The sequence below is a fragment of the Chelonia mydas genome, chromosome 19 (genome assembly GCF_015237465.2).
Source record: "Chelonia mydas isolate rCheMyd1 chromosome 19, rCheMyd1.pri.v2, whole genome shotgun sequence".
NCBI lineage: Eukaryota > Metazoa > Chordata > Testudines > Cheloniidae > Chelonia > Chelonia mydas.
Genome location: NC_051259.2, coordinates 12612079 through 12630225, shown reverse-complemented (window position 1 = coordinate 12630225; position 18147 = coordinate 12612079). Strand labels below are relative to the sequence as shown.

General features: G+C 41.1%; 1 protein-coding gene across 12 annotated transcripts in view; it reads left to right on the top strand.

Annotated features, from left to right (window-relative positions):
• LOC102930949 (lethal(3)malignant brain tumor-like protein 4) overlaps positions 1-18147 on the top strand; it is an 84267-nt gene that overhangs the window by 9724 nt on the left and 56396 nt on the right. For 4 of the 12 annotated variants that reach the window (XM_037881818.2, XM_043532247.1, XM_043532246.1 and 1 more), the window contains exons 2-5: positions 10014-10176; positions 12866-12980; positions 14106-14277; positions 17084-17141. In XM_037881818.2, coding sequence (XP_037737746.2) covers positions 10014-10176; positions 12866-12980; positions 14106-14277; positions 17084-17141 — 508 coding nt within the window. Of the gene's footprint in view, positions 1-5583; positions 5753-7618; positions 7698-10013; positions 10177-11802; positions 11912-12865; positions 12981-14105; positions 14278-17083; positions 17142-18147 lie in introns of those variants that run through there. The other 8 variants (XM_037881813.2, XM_043532244.1, XM_043532245.1 and 5 more) reach the window with 5 other exon arrangements.

The window sequence follows — 18147 nt, the reverse complement described above, 5'->3', positions numbered from 1 at the left end:
TAGCAGGATAACAGTTTAATGCAAGCCACAAAAACAAGTTAATGTATTATGTGGTGCTATTTGTCACTTAGAGTAATTGAACACAAACTGTTAACTTTGTGGACACACAAGTATGTTTTGTACCTCCTTCTGCTTCCATTCTCCTCTTCTGGGAATAGACTGAAATATTTTTTCCAGCATAGCACTGAATGCCTCATTGAGTTTCTGTAATGAAAAAAGACAGGAAAAAAGACTGCTTTCTAGTTAACTTCAAGATGATATACAATGTGAAGAGAAGGGTAGCAAAGCAAGTATGATTGCACGATGAAGGAAACTTAACTGGAGAAGACTTGAAAAACTGAATGGAAAATGTGTGAATTGAAGCACTGACCCTTGGAATTGCATTTGTTGCACCTGACTTGACATATGATTTCTTTTCACTACGTTTTCTACTGAAACTTTGCTGTAACATACAGTGGCTGGTGGTTGGAGGATGGGGGGTGTGAGTATGAGAGAGGGACAGAAATTCTTAAACTACATAAATGCTGGTCCAGTAATTGTGTTATATTGGAGCTTTGCTTCTGTCAGTTGGCATATGTGCATATTTGACCAGTGGCTTTTAAGAGAGAGACGTTCTGTGGACTATGGTGCTAGTCTGGATTTACTGCAAGAGTAAGGATTGGGTTTAGAAGGGTACCCATATAGTATTGCTGTCTGACCTTATACACTGATAAGGGTTGGATAGCCTCTAGTACTATTTTTATCTATCTCCGAACATCATGCTAGAGTACCACACAGCTGTAATGAATTTAGCCTCACAACATCCTTGGGAGATAAGCATTTCACAGATGAACAACGGAAACATTGAGAAGTAAAGTGGCTTGCCCATCAGGAGTCTGTGGCAGAACTGGGAAAAGACCTTGGATCTCCTGAGTCTCAGCTCAGTGTCTGAACCAAAAGGGCATCCTCCTTTTCCTACACCATCCTTCTCTAGTCTTTGAGTCTAATAGCATTTTGGTTGCTTTTGTAGTCGTAACTGTACTCTTTCCTCTCGCCACTGCGAACACATGTACTAAGAATGGGAGAAGCAAATAGAAAGCATAATGAATGAAGGCTGTTAGCATTTTGTTTGAGTATGGTCCATTGTGTGTTTTCTAGTTTGAGACAGAGGACAGCATGAGCAATTGTATCTCACTGATGCACTAAGTGCCTGCTGTGGCTGCTAGTAATTTATATTGAAATTGTGGCGCAACTCTAGTTCCACTGCAGGTTTTGATCATCCGTCATGTTTCTGGCTAGACTGACGGGATGCCAGTGGTAAGCTGGCTTTCTTGGTAAGAAGACTAGTTGAGCCTTGCAAAATATTACTTGCCCAACGCAAGTCATAGTTTTTGATGGGCAAGTAAAGTATTGTCAATCATCATCATCATAGTAAAGAGCAGGCAAACAATTGTGTGTCTGGCTGATACATTGGCAGTTTTTTGAGGTTAGATTAGTTGTAACCTAGGAAAAGGCCTGAGTCTCTTCACTTTTGGTTATAATCAGCAGAGAAATAGTCAATTACAGGCATTGTGCACTAGATATTTGTTAAATACGTTAAATAAGTCATATAAAAAAGTGAGGTAATATGGAGCTTTGAAACAATCACTCATACAAGGCAAAGACACTTACAGATTAAAGCATCTAGATGTTTCAAGTAAAGTGTTTTTACAGGAAATTCTGAAAAACCTGTTTCCAGGTGTGTGTCTTGTCAGTTCCACGCTGCATTGGCTGAAATGAGATGTCCAGCTCTAATAGGTTCCCAGTTCTGTTTCTGGGCAAAAAGGAAACTTATAATTACAGTCATTCTCAGAAGAGCAGAAAATGAGGTGGTTTTCTTGACTCCAAGTATTTTTCAGTTGGGATTCTGCCTTGTGTACAGACATAGTCAGAAGGGTTGAAAACTTGAAATTGTTGTTACCTGATTTTAAAAAGTCTTTGGTCTTAATTCACCACTGTGTTGCTCCAGTTTTACATTGCTCTAGCTACATTGAACTCCCCGTGTAGTAAGGTTTCAGGCTGATTGCATGTGAAGTAGAAGTCTTTTTGAAAGCCAGTCCTTTCCCTGAAAGTCTAATAATATTTAGATCTTTCGTAATGTTTTATATTTTGAAAGCTGTTTACAAATATAATTAACCCTAACACTTTTGCCGGAGATGTCTGTATTATTTATCTGTATTTTACAAATAGGGTGAGGCAGATGTTAATGGCCACATTTTCAAATATGGGTGCATAAAGTTGGTCACCTAACCCCAAATTCAGACACCTAAATAAAAGGTAACTGATTTTCATGGGTGATAAGCACCCACAACTGCCATTACTGAAGACGATGGAAGCTGTGGGTGCTCAGCACCTCTGAAGATCCAAGCTGTCTGTCCTAAGTGTGATTTGCCACAAGGTGATTTGGTAGCAGAGACAAGATTAAAACTGTGGCATTGCTGGCTCCCACTTTCTATGCACCTACCCACTGCCTTTGAAAAGCAAAGTGCGGTATGGACTATGTCCAAACCTGGACTATGATGTATTCATTGTAAATTATTATCTCTCCCAGTATGCTTGCATCATTTATAACCAGAATTTGCTGTTTAGAGCTGAAATTTCCATTCTAGTTTTGCCACATTTTAAATTACAGTTACAGGACATCCAGTCTTCTGGCACAGTAACGTTTTCTGGGTCTTTTTGAAAGTTAAAAGAAAAACAATCACATACTGGGGCAAAAGCTTTTTCCAATGTTTCAAGCTGGTTTCTGCCATCTCTTTTAATTGAACATTTTGTTTCTCTTTATTGGGCTATATTGGTTTTATTGTAATGTAGATTTTACTGATAGTGGATTATAAAAGGAGCATTATAAGAAAAGTAATTTTTTATTATGATATTTTTCTAGTTTTTTTAATTAGATTTATGGAACATGGAGATGAAAAAGGCCTATTTTAGCTAGTCCTGCTCTGGCCAGTACGAGCTTATTCCATACATTGTTTTTTCTAATGCTTTGCTTGGTCTGGTTTTAAATAACTCACGTAGTTTAAACCAGAGGTTCTCAACCGGCGTATGCATATCCCTGGGGGTACACCGAGGTCTTCCAAGGGGTATGTCGACTCATCCTGTTGGCCTAGTATGACAGACTCTAGAGCTCTGCAGCGGGTCTGGGATCTTGTGGGTCCCACAGGATCCACTGCCATAACAGCTGGAGAAGGATAAAATTCAACAAACAATGTGGGAGCGGGTATTGCGGGAGTGGGATTTTAAAAATAGTACTCCCAAGCCGCAAAGAGTGGTTGCCACCTTTACTTCTGCGCTACTGCTGGTGGTGGCACTGCCTTCAGAGCTGGACGGTCGCAGAGTTTTTAAGTGAGGTGAAACTTGGGTACGCAAGACAAATCAGACTCCTGAAAGGGGTACAGTCATCTGGAAATGTTGAAAACCACTGGTTTAAACTAACATCTTCCAAGCTGTACTATCTGAGTGGCCTCAAAGCCTCCGGCTCCAGTGAGACCTCTGCAAATGTTCTTACTGACCCAGGACCCAATCCTGCTCAGTGCCCCAAAGCACTCTGCACCTTGGAGCATTGGGCCTCTTGGGAGTGTGGTGAGGAACAGTGCTGAGCATTTGCCTAGTGCTGCTTCTGCGCAAAGATCTGTTCATTAATCCCCCGTTGAGGTAGGTCTGTATTATTAACCCTCATTTTACAAGGGGACAAGCTGAGGCACAAAAAGGGGAAGGTGACAGAGAATAGAACCCAGAATCCAGGGATTCAGTCCTCCATCTCTTGCTCCACCTATTTATTAGGAACTACTCTTTCCAGTACTCCAGTAATAATATTCTGGTGCCATCAGTAAGAACGCATCAAATGTGAACTCTGACTTGGTGTGGGATTGAGGGTATTTTTCTGCAGTAAAGATCCTTTAAAATAAAGGGCGAATTGGAGGAATGACAAATCGTGTGATACATTGTATCTTTGCAGGACATGGCATCAAACTGTAGACTACAAATAGGCTTTTACAGCTTAACAAGTCTGTATTAAAATATTCATGTATGGGGTTGGAACTGGATGAAGAAGACTTAGATGAAGGATGATCCTGAGTAACTGTACCAATGTGTCTTGGTAAAAGAGTGTAATGCTGTCATGTGATCACTGTATTAACTTAGTGGAATTTTTGTTTGCTCATCCATTAGATAGTGGCACTAAGAGCCTGATGGTAAGATTCTGTATCTCCTGTTGAAGTCAGTGGGAGTTGAAGTTCTTGAGCACCTTCAAGAATTGGGCCATAAATGTAGCTAACAGATTCGCAATTTCATCAGCGTGACTCATCATGATCACAGTGTATGGTGCTTGTATCTCTGCCAGTCTCTCGGGGTGCAAAAGCAATTGTGCTTGTTTGATTTTTAAATTTAAAAACGTAGAGAAAATAAACCAGCCCCAAGGGAAATAATCAGATTGCGATGCCTACTAGTTGACATCAACAGCGGACTTAGTTTTGTTCAGAGGTGCTTAGAAGTACTGTTTGCAAATGTCCATCCCACAAGTGAATTAATCAGGTTAAACATACAGCACTCCCTAAGCTGCTTGAATTGGAGATACACGATTGCATGGAGTGAGACTTGTCCTACCTCAAAGGTGAGCTTTTGACCTCCAGTGAAATGAAGTTCTGCCTTGGAACATGCTGATGATGTGATGTGTAAGAGACTTTGACATCAAATGGTGGTATGATTTCCCTATGGCAGTTGAAGCCTGTTCCTGTAGGACAAGGATTAAATTGAATTTGTCACTGGTATGGCCTGTTTTTACTAAGGTAACGTAGGTTATGTGGTCAGATAGGAAAAATAATAAAACTTCTAGTTCAAGAATGAGAAGTGAATTTCCTTTCTTTTAAGCAGCCAGTTTTTTTCAGTATTCGTATTATTTAAGTTATATATGCTAGGCAATGAAGTACAATTTATTGATGATTGATTATTGCATATAAAATGCTATATTAGTATTATTGTTGCTGTCATCAGATACACTTAGTCCACATAGCAATATAGCTTTTAGTTGATTCTCCTGCTGTATATTTCTACTTAACTTCTATATGGCTGCAAAGCAGTCCTAGAGCGTAAACACTGTAGGAGGTGACGACCAATAACAGTGCAATCTGCCAGCGCTGCTAAGATAATACTGCTCTTTAAAATTGTTTAAGGCACCCCAGTGCCTCAGCAGTGTGTGGGTATGTGCGCATGTGTATGTTGGCCCAAATCCTAGTCCCATTTAAAATCAATGGCAAAGCTCCCATGGATTTGAGAGACCAGGGTTTTGCCCATAAACTGTAAAATGGACAATAATTATGCAAACCCAATTGAGCGTCACAGCTTTCTGTTTTGTAATTTTGTCCAGAAATTGCATATTTGTTTCACCCCCCACCGCCTTTTTTTTTAAAGTGCCTTGAGCAAATTACAAGTTGACATTTTTTTCCATCTTTTGAAAGCCATTAACTATATGAAGCATAAGCAGCGTCACTCTTAAAATCCTTCATGAAATGTGACAGGCCTGTTGATTCTGTGCCTCTCTTTTGTTTTGTTTTCAACCCCTAGTTTTCTTTCTTAAAAATTTAAAAACAAACAAACCCAAAGGCTAAGCTGAAAGATGGAACAGAGTGTCTCGGAGAGAAAACCCACTATCACCCCGACTGCAGACTTCGATGTAATGGGTGCCTTAGACTGGAAAGACGGCATTGCTACCTTGCCAGGTAGCAACATACAAGTAAGAAACCAAGGAATAGGGTAAAAAAAATGATCAAGCATTTAGTAATGCACTGAAGTTAGCACATGTTCTTTTCTTTGGTTAGAAAAAAAGACTTGCTTTAAAATGATTATCCCGTCAGCTGCTGCTATGACAAAACAGAATTGGAGTCACCAAACAAGTAGTGAATTCCTAGTGAGATTTCTGGATTTGATTTTTTTTTTTGTTTTTTTGTTTTCCTCTTGACTCTTGTTCAGTTAATTTAAAGTGTCATAATTATAGCTGCAAGGAGGTATTTAAGAGCCTTCATTCATTGCTACTCATACATTTAAGGCCTGAACTTGCCATTTCTCAGCTGTGTGGGTACACTTTATTCAGGCAAGAAATCCTGTTAAATTCAGCCCATAATGAGCAAAGGCTATTCTCACGAGTGAATATTTGTAGAATATTGCTTTAGTATAGTTGCTTTAGGATGTCTATGATTATTTTCTCAGCTATTGTCTAGCTACACCTTTCTTATTGATAGTGGCTGTAATGTAAATAAATCACAGCTGAGATTTTTGGAGGAGGTTGTTCACAAATGTAGTAGACAGAAAATGATCCCATCAGTTTATTGTGGTTTCCAAGTTGCCTGACAGACTTAGTTCAGTTGTACTTTTAAAATGATTCAGGCCACATTTTCACGGATTTTTTTGGATGTCTAACGTGATACGCTGAGCCTGATATATATATTTTTAAAGGTTCTGAACATTTACAGCTCCAGCTGAAGTGACCTGGAGCTGTGGGGACTCCGAACCTCTGAAAATCAGGCTCCACACGTCTCAAATTAGGCATCCATTCCAAAATCAGGGGCCTCCCTGGAAAACATTGGTCTTTTTCTTTCACTTTCCCCCTCCCTTTTCTTTGAAAAATCTGCAACCCAGTCGTTCAAAGCTTACTTCTGTGGAGATACGCCATGGAAGAATTTGCTTCATAGACTGAAGTCAAAAGAATAAGTGCATGCATGACGCTGTGTGTCTGAAGTGTTTTGATCAACATATGAGACCTGAAATCAATGGGAGTTATACTGACCTAAAACCTGAGTAATACAGAATCAAGTTCATGGAGTTCCTAGGAGTCCTGGGGTTTTGTTCAAATTGCAGTTTGGATTATTACTTTCTAATGGCTAACTTGTCTCCTGTACTCCCCTGTACTTTCATTTGGAAACATTATTCTTCACTTCCTAAAAGAAAACCTCTTGAGAAACATTGCTGTGTTCTCTTAAATAGCAGTTATATTCCTCCCCAGAGATGGTTGTATTTAACTGATTCTGGAATAACAGTGTAGTGTCTACAAAGCATGATGGGATTTATTCAGAACCATTTAAATACAGGATTACCAAATACAAAGATGAGTCCTCAGGTACCACAGTGACTGAGTGTGGTACAAATGTCCAGGTTGTTCATTATTAACTAGCCTCGCAAGTGTGCGTCTCACTATTATGATCCAAAATAACAGGGTTCTGTTTTGTTTTCACTGTCCAGTTCCCTTTTATTTTTTGCCTCTTTTTTTTCCCCCCTCCCTCATGTATGTCAGAATCCTTGCATGTGGAGAGGAAAACAGCACAGTTACGTTTTTTGTAATTTCCGTTTCTTTTGTCTCTTATTAAGGAGAATGTTTTAAAAAATTTTCATGTGACTTTAGAATTAGTGAATATGCTGTACTGGCAGCTCTGCAGATTGAAATCCTCTGTTTAACTAGAGAGCAGGTACAGTGCAGGCAGTAGCAGAATCAGCCACCCCATATACTCATGTGCTTTGTCCTTGATCAGAAGGAACCTCTAGGAGTAAGAGTAGAGTTCAACTCCATGGCTCATTCAGTCTTCAGAGACTTCTAGCAAAGACGCCAGTGGTGGTGGTGGTTTTTCTGATGAGAGTGCTTGTCCGCTGGAAAGTGGACTGAGCCCCGCCAGCACAGGTGCTCTCAGGTGAGCCATCAGATGGTAACATAACAACGTTCTGTCACTACCGGTTTGAGCTGGATTTGAGTTGATGATTTTATATCTAAAAGGCTCTATATATCTCATTATCTTCAAGAATCTAGTCCCTTAATACAAGACTGCTTTAATATCCTTGCTTCCTTCAGTAGTTAGCTCTAGTGCTTAATGGGACACCAGAGCTCTGGTGAGGCTCCACATTGTGACCTTTTGTTCACAGTATCAGTCTGTTACTATTGTATGCATTTCAGAGGAACCCTCAGCCTGTGATATCTTCCATCCATTCCACTACTGTTCTTCCACCATTTCAAGAAGGAGTTAGTTCCCTCGTTAAACTGATGTAAAGATGCCTATAGAAAAGCCCACCAGAATCCCATATATATAATTGCCATTTGTTTGGGGTGGGTTATCTTTGCTCTCAATTAAATAAAAATAATACTCTTGGTTACTTTGGGATTCAGGGGCAGAAATATGTTTCTTCTGGTGCAGCATCTTTGAAGCTGTGAGGAATACAGGCTGCAGCTCAAACGAGTGGGGAGAGGGTTTTGGGGAGAGCTTTTATAAGCTATGGGTGGAACTGAGTTAGCGATATTGTGAACAGTAAGGGTGAAGGAGAGAAGGAAGACGATGCTTCTGTCAGTGGGCCTAAGCAGTCAGGGCTAGTGCTTTTGTGAACTGGGTTTGATGAGGAGATTCGTTATGATTTTTAAGGAGTTATAGACAATCTATATGTTAGTGTGAATGAAAACTCTACCACAGAGTCTGCTAGCGTGAGTGACCTCTGGTAGTTTATTTCTCTTGTTGTTGGGTAGCCATCTCCATATTGCAGAGGATATTGAGATCCGAGGGAATGGCAGTTAGTTTTTGTTGTATAATTAATTCCAAGATCATAAGAAAGTCCTTCTTCCTTGTGGCGATCTTTGCATATACCCACTTATAGACTGCGCTTACTGGCGCTGTGCAGGAACTTGCTAGAAAAGCAGTGTCTGCTTGGACCAAGCAAGCACCGCACTAGGGCCCCAGACATTTGAAGCCAAGGTTGTAAGAATCCAGACTGTTGTTCTGCATGCCCAGTCTTTACACCTTGAGGTTGAAAGGACAGTCATGTTCCTCTCCAGTCTGTGCTGAGGAGACTCTCTGATATAGCCCAGTGAGCTAGGCTCTCTGATCCACCTTTGGGTCAGTACCCCATGCCAGTGAAGGGATCTCTCCTATTTGTTAGACTTCTACAAGTAGGATTTTGCAGAGGCCACCCTGAAGAAAGAAGAAAGAGAAGTTACCACCCAGTAACTGTAGTTCTTCAGTAATGTTGCCTCCCATCTTCCTGTAAAGTTCATTTGCCAGAGCACTCTTGAGTTTAGTAGAAGGAACTGATGGGATTGAGAACTGCATGGCCCCTTATAACTCTAACTCAAAATACTTAGTGCTGTGAAGGACCACGTGTGCAATCCCTGCTGATGCTGCATTTATGGAAGGTTCCCAAAGCTCAAAGATATGGTTGGGTGCGTGTGTGTGGGGGGAACAGGACAGGAGGTTAGTTGATTGGGTGCGGGGGGCAGAGGCGGCTCATCCTACAGGTGTGTGTAGTACTCTCCAAAGAACTGCAGTTACTGGTAAGGAACCTCTTTCTTAACAGTTCCTACTTGCTAGAAGATTTTTAGGTGGGTTGCTACTGTTTGGTAACTACATTATTGTCCATTTATTCATCATAGGATAATCCTGAAAACTCAGAACAGGGATTTTGGCCAAGTTGCTGCTCTCTTTCAGAGGACATATAAGTCGCTCCAGTTTGTTTGCTAGAAATGCTGTAGGTTTGAATTACATAAAGGGAAAAAATATGAAGCACATAAGAATAAATGTAGCTTTTCTGTATTAACACTGAAGCAGATCACCACTGAACAGGCATTTCCTGGTAAAATAGGATTTTTTGTGACACTGTGTTGTATGGAAAGCAATTTCTCTTGCCAGTAGCACTTTTTGTCCTAGCTCCGCTTGCATACTGAATCTCATGCACTATCTTTCCCACTTTGAAGCCTGTCTGCTGCTGTTTAGTTTGATTGTCTTCTTTAGCCGCTTTCTTTCTTTTAAAAAAGAAAAGGAGGACTTGTGGCACCTTAGAGACTAACCAATTTATTTGAGCATAAGCTTTTGTGAGCTACAGCTCACTTCATTTCGTGTAGCTCACGAAAGCTTATGCTCAAATAAATTTGTTAGTCTCTAAGGTGCCACAAGTCCTCCTTTTTTTTTTGCGAATACAGACTAACACGGCTGCTACTCTGAAACCTTTCTTTCTTTTGTTACCTGCAGTTCCGTTTAAGTGAGTTTGGAACATTAGAAATCATTACTGAAGCAGAAGCCATAAAAACTCTCTTGGCTCCAGCAATAAACGCCAGAATAGCCGGCCTTAACCCTGGTGCTTCCACTCTGGCTGCAACCAACACCGCTGCTGCCTCTGGCACTGATTCTGAAGGTGAGCTTTGTGCGCTGCTGAGGGACCAAATACACAGCTTGATAGGATGCTGGAACCACATGTTTTAAGAAGCGCTTCCTGTAGCAATACAGTGCTGGCTGGCATGAGCTGTGTGGTGATGGTCATTGTAGTGAATCACTGTATGTTTTTAAATATATATACCTATTTTAAAGTATTTTGAATGAATTTAGTTCCCAGATAATCCCAAGAATATTTAGTGTTTATCTAGCATCCTTCATCGGAAGATCTCAAAGCACTTTATAAAGGAGGGTAAGACACTGAGCTAGGTCTTTGTCAAGCACCCACTCAGAGCATGGCTCAGTTGCAACGGCCACCAAGAGATTGTTCTTGCAGACAGGGATCACTTGAGTGCCTGGGCCCTTCTGCTGTGATTCCTTTACCTTGGATACACACCTGATGCCGGGGTGGAGCAGGAGTGGATATCATAACACTGCCAGCCAGGGATTCCCTGTGCAAGTGGAATCCTCAGGTAGCCAGCTGAGCTGGCTTTGTTTACTTGTGCTAATTCTGTCTTGTACAGCAGGGCCAAAATCTGGCCCATTATCTGTGCAGGATATTCACTCTGGAAACTTGTGCCTCTAGCATAAATCATGTGGAAACAACCCTTAGCTCTAAGAATTTTGGATCCCTGAGGCTACAGTAATCCAACTCAAGGGAACTGTCCTCGTGAGCAAAAGGTACCTCAGGCACCAGGAACATTTCAGGCAGTTCCTTTCAGACCTGCTCCTCCCCCAGGAGCTGCTGCCCAGCAGTTCTAACCAATGCAGCTGCCATAGCCCTTCTGGGTCTAGGCTTGTGTCTTGTCCTCAGCCCCAGGTGGTGTGCACTGAGCTTGCTGAGTCCAGTAGCCGTATCTTCCTTCGGCTCTTATTGTTCAGAGGCAATTAGAGACTTGGTCACCACATCGAGTCGCTTCCTGGACATGCCTTCAGATCTGGAAAAAGTGATGGGAGACCCTCGTTAGCTGAAGGCTGCAGATTAGGGCTCCTGGCACAAAGTCCTGTGGCAGGCCCTGCATCACAGGATCGTGTGTAAAATATGTCCCAGTTTGCTGCTGTGGAGCCCCTGGTGTATCAGCCTCCCTTGGTGCTAGGGAGCAGCTTTTGCACTAGCACCTTGGAGTAGTTCAGGGCATGTCACTGCCTTGGAGCACTTAGGAGCAGCGTGGTGCATAAGCACACCTCAGAACCAGTCTCCGTGGTCACAAGACATACTGTCTCCAGCACTGCAGGGAAACTCATGTTCTTTTACCAGCAGTTCTGGTAGCAAAATGCCTAGTAAGATCAAGAGAGATGGAAGACCATATGTTCAGATATACCCATCCTGGCCTTATTGGGGGCGCATCTCCTCCCTGTCACAGAGAGACTAGAAGGTGTTTTTCCATTAGGCTAAGAATCTGGTCTTGGATGATGACTCAGCACTTAGACAGCCTTGCTCTGTTTTAACCCAAGAACACTCCCCCTGGCAGTGCATCTTCCAACAGAGCAGAGCTCTGCAGGCATAGCCTTTTATGTAAATGTTCTTCCTTACCTGCCTTCCCCATGTCTGGAATCAGCAAGTCCTCAAGGGCAGACGGAAAGTGCTTAGGATGTAGTACAAATGGACTGTCTCTGCCGAACTCCAACCAAATCCATCTGACGTCTATATCGGCCTATCTGAGGCATCAAATATAAACAATATTTTTCGGTCTTCCAGCAAGATATTACAAGCCTTGGTGAGTGGGAGCCAGGGAAGAATTGAAACAGTACAGATTACTTGACAATTTGATTTTTTAGCATCTGAGGCCACATTTTAGCAAACTGTCGAAACAGTCAATTGTGAGCCCAAAATATGCAGCTATGCTTATGTTAGGTATAGTAGATTGCACCCAGCCCACATGTATGCCCAAGCACATAATTTCTGCAAAAATTACTTAGTTATAGATGAACAAAATGTGCATTACTTTGGTGCTAAGTTTTGGAAATATGGACTTTGTGTTTTCTAATGTGATATTAGATCAGGATTTAATTTACATTAGGAAAAACCTAAATCAGGGCAGGCTGTAAAATTGTTATATTGGGATCATCATGCTCATTATTTAAGTCAGTTTTGTTGTATTCAACTCATGCGTTTTCCTGGCTAGCGTACAGCCATTTATATAGACATATTTTCAGATACTTTTAATGGGATACCTATAACAAGGCTTTTCCAGGGACTCTTAATAGAGGTTTTCAAGAAGTATGAAAAATATATGTAAAGACTGACTTTTAAAACACATTTGCATGTTACAAGCACCCCCCAAAAATGTAGTCACTTTTGACAAAATTTCAAACAAAATTTGCACTTGTCTCAAAGCTATAGGGGCACTTAAAAAAAAAGTCTTCTAATTGGACCCTAGTTAGAGCCTTGAGATTTAATTCTTTGACACCTTTACAGGGGAGCATGAATTTCCCTAATATTAAAATATCACTTCTTTAGATATGAGTGATTTGGGCTTTAGTGCCAGAAAACACTCTCTTTAAATACCAGATCAGAGATAATAATTACCTCTCTTAAAGGAGGTGTGCGGCTTAGTTAATGAAAGTTTATAAAGGGCGTTGGGAGAGCTCCTTGGATTAGACTGAGAGGTGATACATTTAAAAACTGTACAACTTTTTCTTTAATCATTGTCCTCGTTCCTCTTCTGCAGAGCCCAAAGGCAACGTGCCTAGTTCTGACATCCCAGCCTGTGAAACCTGTGGGCAAATGGACAGCTTGGAGAATGGGAAGTTTTGTATTCGAACCTGTGCTCAGCAGCAAGACAAGTAAGAAACCTCACATCATTTTCCCGTTTAATGAGAATTTAGCATCTGTGGAAGGTGTTGCAGTGACAGCAATAGATCAACAGAGCAGGTATCAGCACAGCACTGGCAGCAGCAGTGCAAAGCCTATTGATCACCCTAGTCCTGTCCTGAAGTACCATCTATAAAGAAGAGAAGAGAGTTCGCTCTCTAGGACCTCAGTCTTTGGCCTCTCTGCCAAGATTGCCAGGAAAAAGGTCAATTAGTTTCAACTGCTCAAGTCTGGCTGTATTGCCACTGTGTGTGCTGTACCTGCTCAGGAGATAAATGCAGGATTTAAGCCTCCTGGCCTGTCAATCTGACATTTCCCATGAAGAAGGATGGTCCGTTGGTTAGGGCATTAGGCTGGGACTTGGGAGACCCAGGTCATCTCCCTGCTATGCCACAGATTTCCTGTGTGACCTAGAGCAAGTCACTTAGTCCTTCTATGCCTCAGTGCTCCAGCTGTAAGACAGAGATAATAGCACTTTCCTACCTTACAGAGATGTTGTGAGGGAAAATACATTAAAGATTGTGAGGTGATCAGATGCTGGGGTGACAGGGCCATATAAGCAGAATTGGCAGAATTTTATTTCTATAATTTCAACAGGTAATATCAATGTTTATTTTTAAGCATTTTATTAGATTTTTATCTATTTAAATTTTCCCAGTTCTACAAAATTATAGAGGGGTTTCAGATAATAACTTTATGACAGCAGACGCTGAGATTCAAAAAGTTAAAGCTTTGTAACAGTTAAAACACAGTCAACATCACATACCAAAATAAATATAGTAAATATCCTTAAAGCAAACTCTAATAAGGTTTCAGGCAGCATTTTTCTTTCTTTTCTGTCTGTACATTTAGATTATTATCGATGAAAAATCTTTTAGTTGATTTGTATGTGTACAAGGAAATCAATATTTACACACGTGTACTGATAAAAATCTAATCCTTCCTCACCTATATATAAGTGTGTAAGATAGATAGAAAATCCGGCTCTTCCCACAAATATTAAATTCACTTCTTATTTGCCAGCCCAAGCCCTCCACACAATCCATATACTGGTTACAGAACAGGTTTTTTTTATTTTAAATTGTGGCTGTTTGCAGTGACTCTAAAGACATCCCAGCTGATTGCAGAAACAGAATAAGCAGTAGAAACCTTAATGTCAGCACTGGCTGCCAGGTTAATGAGACTGACAGACCCCTCAAGCGACTCCGAAGGAAGAGGAAACTTCTTCTGGATTCTGAGGATGAGGACGAAAATGTAGATGATGATGAGGTAAACGAGATTGGCGTGCACTTTGATTGAATGGAATTGTAACAAACAAGATTACTTGTCAATATACAAAGAAAATCAAATCAAAGGGTGTATTCTATGTACACTGGTGGGCTCCATGAATCTTTCGGACTTGAGTCTGACCTCATTACACTGGTGTAAATTGGAAATATCTCCACTGAAATCAATGGAGTTATGTTGGTGAAAAACTGACATGAAGTCGCAATTGAGTTTTTAGACTATAATTTGTCCAAACCTATAATTTGCATATCTAGTGCCAGAGAGGTACAGAGTCCTTTACAGTTGTAAAAATACATACACGGCAAGGTCCCTGTACCTAAGAGTACAATCTAAAGCCACATTACAGAAAACTATACTGTCAGCATTTGAAACAGAGAGTGGAACTTCAGTTCAGTGTTACACATGCATTGGATGTGCTATCTGCAGACCTTTCTGTACATTAAAATATCTAGAGACTAATAGTAGGAAAACAAAAATATCCCAGCAGTGTTGAAAAAACTGTAGTGTGCCTGTAGTCACAGGTGAAATAAATCACTGATATTTTTTGCTTGGGAAAATTGTATCCCTTCTTTGCCACCAAATCCCTCAGTCTTTTCAAACTTAGGAGTTGTACCACATGGTTTTCTTCTTGTCCTTCAAAACACTGCAAAACCATTTCTGAGGCATGACTTGTCCGTTACAAAGGCACTTTCACCAGAGCATGGGAAGGTCGATACACGCATCCTCTGAGTGCTTGTGACTTCTGCTTGCTGTTTAAATACATAGTCTAGTACCTTGCTGATCAAGGGAAAGAAGCCGTTCATAAGATCAGTGTTCATAAAATCAGAACTCTACTGTCCTCCGTTTGAAAGATCCACACTCCGCTACTTGATATGCAGGCTGCCATGTCAGAGTAGTTTTATTTATATTCATGTGTTTTGCTTGTTTTGTGACACTGAGCTCAGCTGGAGCAGTTACTGGTGACATAGGCTGAAGTTTCTTATGTTGCATACAGTTTAATTCATCCCATTGTTCAGCTTTTATCTGAGGGGTTTTATGCAAGACGTCAAAACTATTTTCCTTCTTCCATCTTTCCCTTTCTTTTCGCCTGCCCTCATTTAAAAAAAAAAGCAAACTTTTAAAGGGCATGGGACATATTTTGGCTCTGATTTTCAAATTTTGCCTTTCTTGCTTTGCTTCAAGAAGTGACAACCCTGGGTGAATTAACATGATGTTAACATTTTTTCTTTGTATTTTACAAGTTATTGGACATAATCTGTGATGTTTAAAGACAAAATATAGTTTCTAGGGGTGTCTTTTTGTGACAGCAGTTACTCAGAACTTCTGTTTCCTTCAATGGCTGGTGAAATATCCTTTCTATGTATCCACGCACTAGCATAGATGGACACAAATTTGTGTCAAGTATCAGGGGGCAGCCATGTTAGTCTGTATCCACAAAAACAACAAGGAGTCCAGTGGCACCTTAAAGACTAACAGATTTATTTGGGCACAAGCTTTCGTGGGTAAAAAACCACTTCTTCAGATGCCACTGAAGAAGTGGTTTTTTACCCACAAAACAAATTTGTGTGACTCTAATGTGTAGCATAGTAATAAGGTTGCTTATTGCTGCAAATCCTGCAGTGCAGACAATGAATCCAATCCACTACAATAGAGAGTTCAGTTTTTACTACACCATGGTGACTTATTTAAATGATCTTTGATGATTCTGGTCTCCCATGTTTAAGAAGGATGAATTCAAACTGGAACAGGTACAGAGAAGGGCTACTAGGATGATCCAAGGAATGGAAAACTTGTCTTATGAAAGGAGACTCAAGGAGCTTGGCTTGTTTAGCCTAACCAAAAGAAGGCTGAGGAGAGATATGATTGCTCTCTATAAATATATCAGAGGGATAAATACCAGAGTGGGAGAGGAATTATTTAAGCTCAGTACCAATATGGACACAAGAACAAATGGATATAAACTGGCCATGAGGAAGTTTAGACTTGAAATTAGACGAAGGTTTCTAACCATCAAAGGAGTGAAGTTCTGGAACAGCCTTCCAAGGGAAGCAGTGGGGGCAAAAGACCTATCTGGCTTCAAGATTAAACTCGATACGTTTATGGAGGAGATGGTATGATGGGATAACATGATTTTGGCAATTAATTGATCTTTAACTATTCATGGTAAATAGGCCCAATGGCCTGTGATGAATGTTAGATGTGATGGGATCTGAGTTACTACAGAGAATTCTTTCCTGGGTGTCTGGCTGGTGAATCTTGCCCACATGCTCAGGGTTCAGCTGATCGCCATATATGGGGTCGGGAAGGAATTTTCCCCCAGGGCAGATTGGCAGAAGCCCTGGGGGTTTTTCGCCTTCCTCTATAGCATGGGGCACGGGTCACTTGCTGGAGGATTCTCTGCACCTTGAAGTCTTTAAACCATGATTTGAGGGCTTCAATAGCTCAGACATAGGTTAGAGGTTTATTGCAGGAGTGGGTGGATGAGATTTGGTGGCCTGCATTGTGCAGGAGGTCAGACTAGCTGATCATAATGGTCCCTTCTGACCTTAATATCTATGAGTCTATCTATGGTGGAAACAATTTGTAAAGCACTTTGCTATCCTTTAGGGTAAAAGTAGCTGAATATGAAAGATCCTACTATTACTGTAATGCACTCACAGGTTTGATTTAAGAAGAATATTTCTCTTAGTAGCATGTTACATCTTTATCATACCTGCATTGTGAAATGACCACTCGGGGAGAGACAACAATATGGCTAAACTTTTTTTTTAATCATATCTGTGTTTAGGAGAAGAATAAATCAAATAATATGAAAAGCCGCAGAAATACTAAACCTCTAAAACAAGGTGAGCTGAGCTCATGGTCTCTTTTCTTATTGTTTGCAAACCTTACCAGTTGTTACAAGATGGATCATAGTAAACAGAAAAAACAAGCTCAGTGGAGCCCATTACACATTCAGAGTAATAATTACCTTTGTTAGAATCATAGAATATCAGGGTTGGAAGGGACCTCAGGAGGTCATCTAGTCCAACCCCCTGCTCAAAGCAGGACCAACACCAACTAAATCATCCCAGCCAGGGCTTTGTCAAGCCTGACCTTAAAAACTTCCAAGGAAGGAGATTCCACCACCTCCCTAGGTAACGCATTCCAGTGCTTCACCACCCTCCTAGTGAAAAAGTTTTTCCTAATATCCAACCTAAATCTCCCCCACTGCAACTTGAAACCATTACTCCTTGTTCTGTCATCCGCTACCACTGAGAACAGTCTAGAGCCATCCTCTTTGGAACCCTCTTTCAGGTAGTTGAAAGCAGCTATCAAATCCCCCCTCATTCTTCTCTTCCGCAGACTAAACATCCCCAGTTCCCTCAGCCTCTCCTCATAAGTCATGTGTTCCAGTGCCCTAATCATTTTTGTTGCCCTCCGCTGGACTCTTTCCAATTTTTCCACATCCTTCTTGTAGTGTGGGGCCCAAAACTGGACACAGTACTCCAGATGAGGCCTCACCAGTGTTGAATAGAGGGGAACGATCACGTCCCTCGATCTGTTGGCAATGCCCCTACTTATACATCCCAAAATGCCATTGGCCTTCTTGGCAACAAGGGCACACTGTTGACTCATATCCAGCTTCTCGTCCACTGTAACCCCTAGGTCCTTTTCTGCAGAACTGCTGCCTAGCCATTCGGTCCCTAGTCTGTAGCAGTGCATTGGATTCTTCCGTCCTAAGTGCATGACTGCACTTGTCCTTGTTGAACCTCATCAGATTTCTTTTGGCCCAATCCTCCAATTTGTCTAGGTCCCTCTGTATCCTATCCCTACCCTCCAGCGTATCTACCTCTCCTCCCAGTTTAGTGT